We start from the raw sequence: 14,014 nt of genomic DNA, 5'->3' as shown, positions 1-14,014 counted from the left end.
ACCTGTGACGTCAATAAAACAGAAATATTGTTTCCGAATAAAAAGCGGTCCCTAAAACCTGCCCCTCATAAAAATTTTACTGTCTGCTCTGCAAAACAAAAACTGACTGCAAAAAACGCAGACTTGCAAAACTCCAAAATTGGATGCCACATCTCAGATGTGACTCAACTAGTGCAAAATAAACGTTTTTTTGAATCTCCATCTAGTTCGTTGCAATTTTAGGGCATAACAGACAGAGCCCAACCTCTTTTTTAGTATAGCAATATGGAAATTAAATTTTAAGGCAGAATCAGTAGAAATACCTTAAAATTTTATGCAGTCTTTATTTGCGATTTGTTCCCCATTTAATGAAGGACCTGCAATATCCCCTCAAAATTTGTCTTGCTGATGTTAAACATAAGCTTGTTTGCATCACACCATCTTTTAATATTGCTTATATTCTTCTGAATGGTTTCTTTCAAAGTAGTCTTGTTGTTCCTAGCAACAATATTGTGTTATCATTTGTATAGAACATCTGAAATACTTTTGGTTGTCGGCATTAAATTACTCACTGTGGACTTTGCTTTCATAAAACCATACTGATGGATTGAAATTTTATGTTGAAAAGATTAACAAATATATTTATAAATTATGAATTTGTTTTATGTGGATCCCATATAGGTAAATAAATCTTCTATGTGATAAGAAAAAAGCATTATAGACATTCATTTTTCTTTTATGCGTTAGATAACATCTAGCTCTGTACATGGTATAAGGGAGTTAATTGTATGTTTAATTTTATTTATCTGCATTTGACACTATTAATTTTAATATACCTACCTACATGTTCATTTTTTTTGTTTAAAGAGCATAAATTTGGTTTTTTCAATATTTATTTTTATTCCATTAAAAATTAACTGCGTATAATATAAACGTAAATCATTATTACTAACTTCTTCCAGATCTTGTTCATTTTCTCCTATGTATATTTATCAGTGGGTTCTTATTTAGTACCAAAAAATCCTTAAAATTAATGTCGGCAAATGATGCAATTGTCTAAATATACTTTAATATAATATATTCCTGTCCTATATTTATCAGCAAATACATAGAGGTAAGATTCAGACAGCTCTCCACTGAAAATCAAGGGTCTATTGTGTGTTGCATCTACTTGGTTTTCCTTCATCAAATCCACCCACCTGAGGAGTTCTATTAGTTTTATTTCTTTGTTTCAAATTACAAAGGAAAATACACATACATTAAACCTATAAAAAATGAAAAGGAGTCATGAATAAACTATTTTGCAACAAAACCTACAAGTTCTAGCTTCAGGAGTTATAAAATAAATCCTTATTTATATTTCTCTATCTTTAAGGGCTATTAAGTTAATAGACTTAAGTATATCACTGTTTAATTTTCACTTGGTATGTTAAAGCCAATAAACCTAATAAACTTTGTTTCCACTCTTTTGATTTTGTCATGTATGTCAAGAGGAGACTAGACTTGACAGTGTTCTATCAATCTATTCTTTATTTATGGGATCACCCCAGAACAAAGAAATTCAAATACAAAATAATATTTTAGCCTAACACCCAATTTAACACTCCATAACAAAAATAATACAGTCAATATGATATGTTGCCATGTTTCAACAAGTAATATAAACTATTAAAACAATAACAAATAACAATCCATATTAGCCCAATATTTAAAAAAAATTAACAATAAATAAAAATATATCAAATCATTTACTATTAATTAAGATCCAACATTAATCAATAGCAGTTCACTAATCCACATTAAACAACCAGGTTATGGAAATAACTTTGAACACTAATGAGCTAACTTTGAACACTAAAATTAGACTAAACTTTTAATTTGCCTCTTAAAACTAGGTAAAGTAATGTCCAATATTCCAACTTCATTAGAATTAATAAATTTAAGTGTCCGGTCAATAGGGGAGTGGGATGCATAATCAGTACTATGAAATGGTAGTGAGAATAATCTATTATGCCTAAAATTCCTAGATTGTATATTGAAAGATCTTGCACCAAGCAGTTCAGGACAGTTTAATAATCCAACTGTGACACAACAAGAGACATATATATCCTTTTACAGGTCTCAACAGAAAATTCCCTGCAATTATGCAAGACAAAGCCTAAAACTTTTGAGGAGTTAAGAACCAGTTTAGTTATATGTGTGTTAAAGTTTAGGTGCTCATCAAGCCAAACACCAACATCCTTAATAATATTACATGACTAAAGAAAACGCCCTCTATATTGTAAAATTAGTCAAACCGTTTATTTTTCTTGAAGAAACTAATAAACTTATATTTACTCACATTCATAAACAGTTTATTGGCAATGCACCATTGATTGAGCATATCTAAGTTATCAGAAAAAAAACTACTTCCCTATAAAACTTGACATCGTAGTTTATAGATCTTTAATCTATAAACTATTGGACCATTGCCCTTTCTGATCTATATCAATGATCTTGGGAGTGTCAGATACAGATTTTATTGCATTTGTGGATGATGCCGCTTTTACGAAGAAAGCGAGTACACTTCCCCATCTGCAAATGGCTCTGGCCACAGTTGAGGGTTGCTGATTGGTTTTATGCTAATCAATTAAGCATGAATTCTAGAAATAATTAAAAATGATTTGTGACTTCTCATAATTTAGATTTACAGGATTTTGCAAATGAACCGGTTACTTTTCTGGGCATTAAAATCAATTCTAAATTATCTGGGATGCACTTATTAATTATATACATCCTGAGGTGGCTTTTGCTGTCTTTGCTCTTCAAAAGTCCATAACACTATCTACAGAGGTTTTCCTGCCTATTTTGAATGGGTTTATTAAAGAAGATCATATCAAATATCAATTCTTGTTTGGTGTTATGCAACTAATTTTCTCTAGTCAAAAAGAGGCAATAACCATTCTTCTAATACTATATTATAGGGCAGACTGTAGAGCCATTTCTCTAAACTTAACATGTTCACTGTTCCTAGCCTATATATATTTCATTGTTTCTTATATGTTAACATGAACATTAATAAGTATAAAACCTTTAAAGACATACATACACATTTCACTAGAAATAACAAGCTTTTCATAGAGTTCATTGCATTAAAACTGGTCCTTCTTTTTATGGAGCCACTGTTTTACAATAAATTGCCACCTCACATTAAAATGTTGCCTTTTAACTAGTTAACACTACCTTCTATCTAAAATTTTTTTTAGTATTATAAACCATAATTTCATGGATCTTGTAAATAAATGGATGTAATTATGTAAAATTCTTAATTTTTTTAACAGGGAAGGTAAAAGTTTGGGGTTCATAGATTGCCTCTGTATCTGCTTCATTCCAATGTATGTAGACAATGTAAATTGACTAAAAATATGCATAATTGATGAAAATATATCATTGCTCAACAACTAGTTTGCCAATTTATAAAATTCAATTACAAAATAAATTACAGTTCATCAACCCACAAATTGAGTGACCAAGAAATTAAATTGAAATTATAGCTTTTGCTGGATTCGGCATATCATAAAATAAGCTACGTTTACAACGGGGTTACCAAATATTTAATACTTGGATCAAATGACGTCACGAGGACTATTTTTTCGGTGTAAACGGCAGCGCACTAAAATTTGATACGCGAATTTGATGCTTCCCAAACAGGGTAGATTAAATTTAGTTTTTTTCTGTGTAAACACCCAGGACCTATTTTGAAGTGACAAAATGACAAGTTTGACATTTTATTGTATGTTAGCTTACGACGTTTTTATTTTTCTACACAAAAATAAAGAAGAAAATGCAGAGGATAAGCTTAAGCCTTGAAAAATAAATTATTAGTTTATTTTTATTATCTTTTAACAATAACACTTTTAAAGATTTAGAGGTTATGTTCTATAATTCTTCGTCTAAACTCACTTCAACTGACATTTTGATCCTAGAGATAATCCTGCACTAATTTAACCCTCAAAATCAATCCTTGTCAACAGGGATGTACTAAATATAAATAGTCTATCATTTGATCCACGGACCTAATAGATCCGGGCGTTGTAAACGTAGCTATTGACTCTAACAAACAAAATAGTTTCTTATTGCATTTATGTAGGTATTGCAAACCCAAAAATTTCATACCATGCCTATGTGCACTCTCAATTATGAGATATGATATTGAGGGGTGGCATTTCAGAGGCAGTTAGAATCTTTGTGACGTTCAGAAATGTTGTATCAGAAATATATTCAATTTAAAATTAACTGATACATGTAGTGGAAAATCTAAAGACACTAAAATTTTGACGCTAACAACATCTATTTATATTTTGGAGGATGTAATGTTTGTTATAGAGAATCCAGATCCTTTATTGAAAACTACCAGAGAAGAACTTTATAACACAAGAAATAAACAGCAGATTGTTGACAAAAAATGTAACTTGAGGTTTATTAAAAAAAAATCTTTTTAATCCCATAAAAACTTTTAATAAAATTCCTACTGAAATCAGAACACTGTAAAACAAAACTCTTTTACTCTTATACTCAATACTATGGATAAAACTTAGCTTACACCATCTACTCACTGCATTCAGATCTGTCTGTACAAGTAAATCTTTATTGAAATTTGGTTTTAAAAATCAACACATTTATTTTTTGCTCATTGCTAGAAACGCTGTTCTCCATTTAATTTCTAATCTGTAATTTATGACCCATATGCATAAAAGATAGGTCATTTATGATTGAAAAAAAGGAATAGGACCCAAAATGCTTGCCTGTGGAATGAACACCTAATGAATTTGCAGCTGCCTATATGTTGAACTCTATACAAACTTCACTCCTTTAATAAATAAATCAATCTTCCAATATATCCTTGTCTTTCCTTGTCTTAGTAAGATAAAGCAACCTGCTTTGCTCCAAAACAGAACTCCTGTTTTCTTTACAGATAATGTCGGAAAAGAAAAAAACATTTTGTTTTCTTTATCTCTTCTTTTTAGGGTGACAAGATCAGATTGATACCTACCCTCAATTTTCCCATTCAGTATATAATTCAGTAATTACCTCCAGCTTAAGTTCTCCATATAGAACAATCCCGACTAAGTCTAAATTTTAATCCTATAAACTTTAAATAATAACTAACCTTTCATTATTATTTTTATATTTCAGGTGTCATATTTTTTATATGAATCATAAATAAATCACTATAAAAATACCTACTGTGATTCACAAAAAACAATGAGTCACTAAAAATTTATTAAAAATCTCAAGATAACTATAAAAACCGGAGATTATAAGCCAAAAGTTTTACTAACTTTTTTTCTGCTGTTTGTTTATAATAAAAGATAACCAACAATTTTATTTCTATTTCCACTATAAACTTATCTAAATTCCTTTTAAATGATACATATTTAGATCTTGCAAATAACCAGTATACAAGCTGTTTTAATACCACTTAATGCATAATGCCATCCTTATGGCTTAAGCACATTTACTTTCACTTAACGTTTGATATTTATATTGGGTCTGAACTCTCATAATGGTACTAGTGAAATCATATTAAAACCCATTTTAATGATAATCATCAATATTTACTTTTAATGAATAATTATGATATATTACTTCCTTCAGAAATTTCTTTAACTTTAATTAAAGGATTTTGTTTCTGGTGCCTGTATTGTTGTTAAAATTCCATATCTAATAAATAATAATGTATAATATTAAATATTATGAAGAAAGTGTGACAGTCCAAGGTGCTGGAACTAATTGGCATTTACCATATTAGAGCATTTGTTGGGGTCTTGAATTAATGGCAACTTTCATGAATAAAATTGTATACTTAATTGTATAACAGTTAATTATACCATAATTAACTTCAGACTTTTACCATTGTGGACAAAAATAGGAATCTAGGTTGAAATTAATATAAAAATGTTCAAGATTTACTTCCTTTAAACTAGAAGTATAAAGTTGTCAATTAAATCCAATGTCACCATAACCTTATATTATAAAAAGTTCATTGCATTTATTATTCTCTTGCAGAAAATTGTTTGTTGGAGGTCTCTCATGGGAGACTACCCAGGACAACCTCCAGAGGTACTTCTCGAGGTATGGGGAGGTGATCGATTGCGTTGTTATGAAAAATGCCGAATCCGGCAGGTCCAGAGGTTTCGGCTTTGTCACTTTCGCCGAACCCGCCAACGTTAATGTTGTTTTACAAAATGGGCCGCATACACTTGATGGAAGGTAACTTTAACATTTATGTCAAGAAGATTTTAGTAGCAATTGTCAATCAATGTGACAGGCTATTAGATAGACTGTTAAGGTTTTGAAATTGCAAAATAAATGATTTTTTTGTCGCCTCCGGTGTAGTTTTTGTAGTGCATCGGAGTGAAACAAAAAAAAACAACTTAAAACTACCTAAAAACAAACTTACAAACCTAAAAACTCTGCTATTGACTTGTGACTAATATGGCTGCTGTTTCAGGACAATTGACCCAAAACCCTGCAATCCCAGGACCTTGCAGAAACCAAAAAAAGGCGGTGGATATCCCAAAGTATTCTTGGGAGGTTTGCCCTCCAATGTTACTGAAACCGACCTGAGGAGTTTCTTCACAAGATTTGGCAAGGTCATGGAGGTAGTCATCATGTATGACCAGGAAAAAAAGAAGTCCAGAGGTAAAGATTATATAAAGTCACTGATCTATATGCACTGATATATGTTCCGAAAAATTTACGCTGTAGTTTTTTGGCTTTTTATCGGTGCAAAATTAAGTACACCTTGTCGCCTCCGATGTTACTATAATAGAATATTGGAGTGAATCAAGGTGAAACATCACCAAGTTATTAAAAAGGCCAAAAATTTAATATTGGCGTTTCTTATTACAGGTTTTGGATTTTTGTCTTTTGAAGACGATGAAGCAGTAGACAGGTGCGTTGCTGAACACTTTGTAAATCTGAATGGCAAGCAGGTAAGTGGGTTTTATGTCCTTGGTTATGTATTGCTTCGATCGATATTATAAGTATTTTGGAGTGTTTAGAGTAAGAATTCAATGTGAAATAGCGCTATTTTTTTCTCTGAAAGGTTGAAATCAAGAAAGCTGAACCCAGAGATGGATCTGGCGGCAACAAGATGGGAGGAAACGACGGATCCTCGGCATGGGGTCCACCTCAGGCGCCCATGGGCATGATGCAAGGCCCTAATGGTCAAATGGGCGGGCCACCCATGAACATGGGCGCTCCGATGGGGCCTAACATGAACCAAGGATATTTGGTAAGAGCACTCATATTAAAAAATTTAAATTTATTCATAAATGCAATAAATCCAATATACTGTTTATATTTATTAGTTATTATTACTTATCATGGTAGATTTATAATATTATTTAAGCCTTAAAGGTTTACCTTTTGGTAACATTCCTTTCCCAAAAATAATTATTATGGTTTTGTTTTTTTTTTAAGTTCAATTTACTATGCTTCCAGTTAAGAATAACAGTCAATTTCTTGTTTTTGGGTGGATATTCTGACACCCTACCACATTTCTTAATTTTATAACTAATTAAACTCTGCAAAAGATTTTGCCTGATCACAATTACATCTGTGTGCATTAGGTATCACACATTGTTAGTATCAAATAAACAGATGAATTTAATAACCATAAATACTAAAATACCTAAGCTGTTAATAATTAATAATCTGTGAAAAAAGGACTATTATCTACTTACATTTAAAAAGATAAAATATTATATTTGTTGTGCACATACCTTTTACGTTCTTTTCTTAACTTTTTGATACCTATTTTCTTTTTCTGACAACACCCCTTTCTTGGCTTAAAGTAGAGTCTAATAGGTATATCAGAGTAGTTTGTAGTTTGTACTACTTTCAAACAAAATTTTAGTAAAAGCATTTACTTAATAAGTAACGGTAAGAGGGGAATGTCTTGTACTTATTTTAAATAGGAATTTAGTGCATAGCTTGCGAGTAGATCGACCAAATTATTGCTAAAATTCCTTTTAACGCTTTATACATATATTAATGAACAATATTATACAATACAATATTTAATGAACGACATGAGAACAGTAACGTGCATCGAAAATATGTTCTAGAACTTGTGGCTAAATTTCGAAAAACTGGATCAATCGCCAATAAAAAACGCTACATTCTTAGAAGGAACAAAGCAATAGAAGTGGGGGTTTGAGGGAAAGTCTATTTAGACCCTATACTTTAAGTACCTGCAAATTGGATACTGTGGTTTTAGTCAATGTACTATCCAACCGAATCTAAAGACAAGTTTTCATCCGTATAAAATTCACCTTGTACAAGAAATACAATTTTGTAAAGATATGAGTAAACGAACTATTAATGAGGAACATTTTCTGTTTAACAGTTGCTTTTCCGATGAATGTTCTTTTTTCTTAATTCAAATCGTCATAACTGCCGATATTGGTCCGATCTAATCCCAGAATTTATCATAAGATACAAACACAGCAGGATTTTTTTTGGGATCATTTTTGTGTTTGTCCCTTTTTCTTACCTGGAAATTTGACATTTGGTGAAATGTATTTGGAATTACTGGACGTCATATAGATCCTGCATTAACTGCCATAATTGAAAATCAGATTGATCGGCGGTACATTGCGAATAGGTCGATGTTCCAACAGGATGGTGCCCCACCACATTATGCATTACGTGTTTAAAAATATTTAGATCAGACGTTTCCAGATCGATGGATTGGTTGAAGAGGTGCCAGTGAATGGCCCCCAAGATCGAAAATCATCGAAAAGCAAAATCTATGCTACTTAGCAAAGATCTTTAGAAGATTTCTTCTTCCTTAATTACAATGGACTCGCGTCGTATTTCGACGGCCGCCCACTTTTGTTGTTTATTATGGACCTACAGTTTAATGTGGGTTCGGAACCACAAGTGCTTTTTTTTATAAGACAAACACAAACAACCATGCCCATGCCAGGATTCGAACCGGAGACCACACGATCGCATCGTGAACACCTTGCCCACGGTGCTACAGAGGTCGGCCGTTAGAAGATTTGCGGCAAAGAATTGTAAATGAGTGCTTTTAAATTACTCCACAAATATTGCAAAATGTGCGGCAATGTTTTGAGCAAAATCTTTATTACTGCATGGAGAGGCATTTGCTTGCCTGACGGGTCAGTTCATACTTCATCTTTAAACTATTTTCCTGTCAAATGTACTGATCTCCACTTATGATGATGTATTAGTTTTATTTAAGCTTTAAATCAATAAATCTCTAAAACTACTGAATTGAAGTACATTAATTTTACATCATTATAAATGGAATTGAAAGACCTTTAAAATAAGGTATCACTCGTCACCCCCGCCCAGGGGCCTGCACGAAGCGATTTTTCACAAAACTTGTGTCCCGCTTGAAAACAAAATCGACGGGTCTGAGCGTTTTTCCAAAATGCACATATAATAAGGAGTTTTTTCAGTCAGTGTTAATCTTAATCTATTTATTGCTGGGCGATCAAACATACTTTATAGAGAAACTTCAGCCATTTATGAATATATAAGGCATAGACTGCCATAATATTTAAGGCTCTTAAACTACCTATACTTACTACCGTACTTAAATAACCTAATTTCCTAATAAAACGGATGACTCTTTTCTCTACAACAAACACTCTCCGAGGTACACCTGATGAACTTCCCCAGAAAATGATACCATATCTTAATATAGATTCAAAATTTACAGCATATAATATTTTTGAAGCCGTAAAGTTTACATGTTTAGATAGAATACTAATCCCATACCCTATTGTTCCTAGTTTTAAAAATATTTTGTCGATTTGCTGGTTCCAGGAGAGATATTCATTGATCATTAGTCCCAAAAACTTAATTTCAGTTTCTAGAGATAATTTTGATTTCCTAAATTAATATGTTCTGGCTTATCCTTTTTTGCCTTGTTTTTAAATAATTTTGAATCAGTAAGTTTGTATCATCTGCATAATTAGTAATTAAAAGTTGTTTTTCGAGGTAATTATTTAAAAGTAAAATAACTAATAAAGGACCCAGTATGCTTCCTTGTGGTAGCCCCATTCCCCACCCTATTCAATTTAACATCTGACTTAGCATTATCAATTGTGACCCTCTGAGTTCTGTCAATTAGATACAATTGAAGCCATTGCCTCTAAGGCCATATTCTTCTGCTTTATCCAGTAACATTTTATGATCTATACAGTCATATGCTTTGCTTAAATCCCAAAATAATCCCAATGGTATATCCTCATTCTCCGGGTGTTGCAGGATAGTTTTTGTGAACTGAAATATTGTAGTTGAAAATCTTTTTAAATAGGCAAGTTGCCTTTCAGCCATATACCACAATTGTTCATACATCCATTTTCATTACTATTAAAAAATTCATAACACAAGAATCAGAGCTAGAGGTAATTTAATGTTCATTCCAATTAATTTAAAAAACAAATTTAAAAAATTCTTTATTTATCTCGCTCGAAATTAAATAAATTAAAAACAGGGTAACTTTAAAAAGCTTTATAATAAACATGTTCATACTAATTTTCATGAATTTGCAGCCCTTTTCTAAGGACTATTATAATAATAGGATTTTGAGTTGATACATAACTACTGAAGAAAAGCAGCAAGTTTTTCTGTAGTGTGCTTTAAATTTTAGGCTAGTTGTTAAAGGTCATTAAATTTAACTAGTACTAAAATTATTAAGGATGCTTAATTACGCACACAGGTGTATGTTTTATACATATACAGTGAGGACGCGCAAGTTGGAACAAATTCATTTAAAATTCAAAAAAAAAACGCTCGGACACGTCGATTTTTATTTTTTGTCGCGATTTTTTTGATGATGAATAATTCATGTATACGGGGTGAACCAAAAATAAGCAACGACCATCAACTTCAATTTTTTATTCCATTTTTCAATTCTGCATAGAATATTAAGTATATTTTGTACACCATGTCTTATACCTAATAGTAACATTATTAATAAATTTACAACTGTTTGGGTCATTTGAGCATATTCAAACATGTTTTTTCATAGTTTTTTAACAAGTATATTTAATTGTTGACACCTTGTCACTCAACTCGACAAGTTGCTGCAGATAAGTCGGTTAGTAAATCATGTGTTCTAAAATATTTGCATAGGAATAAATGGCATCCATATAAAATTCATTTGATTCAGCAGCTTATGGAAAATGATCACATCCGCAGAATAGAGATTTGTGAAATAATGATGAATAAATGTAATGCAAACCTAACATTTTTAAGATTGTTTTTTCCGAGGAGGCAAGCTTTTTTTTAAATGGTTCTGTAAATAGGCAAAATTTTCGTTATTGGGCACCAGAAAATCCACACTGGAATATGGAAAGTCACACACAATTTCCCAAGAAGTTAATGTATGGGCAAGAATTGTGGGCACGTCAATTGTCCTCCGCTTACCTCTGAAAAATATTTAGAGTTGTTTTAAAATCAGAGAGTACCTAGTTTAATTGCACTTTATCCAAATGTACCACGGGATGGCGCCCGCATACTTACACTATTTGCGAACATTACAAGATTACCATACCCAACATTTTCCCAAATAGATTGGAAGATGTTGGTTATTGGTTAGATGGATTGGAAGGGGAGGTTTTATTGAATGGCCAGCAAGGTCGCCAGATTTAACCCCATTGGATTTTTATATATGGGGTTATCTAAAATCTAAAGTTTATTTTGATAAACCTAAGTGTTTAGAAAAATTAAAAAATAGAATTAGATTCGAAATATAACAAATCCGGCCTCAAACAATAAATAAAGTATTTTTAAGAATTTAAATCAGCTTGGTTACTGTAAGGAAGTTAATGGTCAACAATCTGAACATTTATTTTAATTTTTTTGTTTTGTTTTTTTTCATAAACTCTTCCAAAAATTCATGGTTATTTATAAAAAATTTAATCGCAAATTTCTTAATAAATATTGAGGTTAGGTATAGGACATGGTATACAAAATATACTTAAAATTTTATACAGAATTAAAAAATAAAATAAAAAAAATTGTGTTTCTATTTCAAAAAATTAAGTGGATACGTAGCTCATTTTTAGCCCTCTAACACTGGTCATATGACTCGCCAGGTTAACGATTTTCCCTTACCAATCCCTACATCCTCCCTCACGAAGAACTCACTTATATACCTCAGCAAAAAAATTTACAACCATGTTCCTCTATGTATCAGACAAATTTTAGAAGTTAAGAGATTCAAAAAGGAATTAAAATCACTTTTATTATCCAGGGCATATTATAGCCTTGACGATTTTTTTAATGATACCTTTTAACCTGTGCTCTGACATCATTTTAGTGTTTTAGTTTTGTTTCCTGTTAAATAATGTAATTTACTTCTTCTAAATTCTGTTTTATTGACAGCTTTACTTATTTTTTAATGAAATTTATCAAAAAGATGCTTTTTTTTCTCAATCTGTTTTGTTATGATTAATTTTGGTAATGTGTGTAAATTTTATGGTAAAGTGTTTTAGAAGTTATGTTTGTTTGAAATTTAAAGTGAATTTGGAATTTTTTAGTTTTTAGGATGCTTGTACACAATATTTTGTTGTCTTACGTAATATAGCACATTTTCTTTCTTTCTTTCTTTCTTTCTTTTGGTCCACCCTGTATACATTAATTCATCGTCAAAAAAATCGCGACAAAAAATAAAAATTAAGTGTAAAAGTAAGCGTTTTTTTTTCGAGCACACCCCTGAATTTTAAATGAATTTGTTCCAACTTGCGCGTCCTCACTGTATATGCGTTAGTTAATATAACATGTTACTGTTAAAATATTTACTTTGAAATATATATTATGTTATAATTTAATAAATTAATAAACCTGTTCTAGTTCAGAGGGTAGAAAAAGCCTAAGTCCTTTTCAAAACTTTGCAAAATTCTCTACTGACAAACCTTTTTATGGAGTTGTTAACTTTGATATTTTGCTAAATAAACTGCTCTTTGTCGCCTCCGGTGTAGTTTTTATAGTGCATTGGAGTGAATCAAAGAGGAACACGTATAATAACTCACCATCAATTATGTAAAAGTTATAAAATTCATGAAGGAGTTTCAACATTTTCGTCTTTTAGGGTTGGGGAACTTCCCCGCAACAGCAATACAATGCGGGATACGGTACACCGTCCGGTCCCGGATCGTACCAGGGATGGGGCGCACCTCCCGCCCCTCAAGGCCCTCCGCCCCAATGGGGTAACAGCTACGGAGGACCGCCAACCCAACAGGGATACGGATCTTATGGTAAATGTAATTCCTTTATTTCCTACTGTATTTGTATTTAACCGATCAGTTTAACGTTTAAGGGTCTATTTGTTTTAAGAAACGTCTCGAGAATACAAAATAAAATTATTTAAAGATTTTTGAGAAATATATTGGAAGTTATGTTTCCAAACCTTTTAAGGTAAATTTGTGAAACCTTGGAAAATTTTATTTGGTTTGGGTCTCTGAACGGAGAATTCCGACGGAATAACTGTCCTATTGCATGAAATAGACCCTTAAATTACCTTGTAAAGCTGTAATAGAATAATAATTCCTATCATGCTTTGTAAACCATGTATATAATTAGCAAACGCAACCTCTACTTGGCCTCCCTTTAAATTTATTTTACACCTTTGCAACTAATTTATTAGGTTCTATTTAATAACCAGTCCGTTAGTGTAAGGAAAGCCAACCCATAGCATTTCATGCGAATCATACATTTGAACTTTTAGGCGCAATAGTTCAACTTTTACTAAAAAGCGTGCTTTTTTTTTAAATAACTTTATCTTAGTAATCAATCGTTCATTGGACGTAGATATGCATAAATTGTACAAGTGCCAATTCGATTTTCTTGGATTTTTACGGTGAAAGAATCATAGAACGATGACAATTTTTATTATCGCAACTTATTTTTAAGATAAACGGTGTTCCACAGACCTAATCATGTGAATGTTACATGAGAATGAGGGACATATGTCGTGGATAAGTTGTCTTTCTCCAGGAAGATTTAA

The 14,014-nt window shown here is 31.7% G+C and overlaps 1 protein-coding gene across 4 annotated transcripts in view; it reads left to right on the top strand.

Moving 5' to 3' along the window:
- LOC126740996 (heterogeneous nuclear ribonucleoprotein 27C) overlaps nucleotides 1-14,014 on the top strand; it is a 60,833-nt gene that overhangs the window by 13,107 nt on the left and 33,712 nt on the right. For all 4 annotated transcript variants that reach the window (XM_050447231.1, XM_050447230.1, XM_050447229.1 and 1 more), the window contains exons 2-6: nucleotides 6,028-6,231; nucleotides 6,473-6,663; nucleotides 6,874-6,956; nucleotides 7,070-7,258; nucleotides 13,100-13,265. In XM_050447231.1, the coding sequence (XP_050303188.1) occupies nucleotides 6,028-6,231; nucleotides 6,473-6,663; nucleotides 6,874-6,956; nucleotides 7,070-7,258; nucleotides 13,100-13,265 (833 nt within the window). The remainder of the gene's footprint in view (nucleotides 1-6,027; nucleotides 6,232-6,472; nucleotides 6,664-6,873; nucleotides 6,957-7,069; nucleotides 7,259-13,099; nucleotides 13,266-14,014) is intronic.

The sequence above is a fragment of the Anthonomus grandis genome, chromosome 10 (assembly GCF_022605725.1).
Source record: "Anthonomus grandis grandis chromosome 10, icAntGran1.3, whole genome shotgun sequence".
Taxonomy (NCBI): Eukaryota; Metazoa; Arthropoda; class Insecta; order Coleoptera; family Curculionidae; genus Anthonomus; species Anthonomus grandis.
This window is presented reverse-complemented; position numbering and strand designations above follow the sequence as displayed.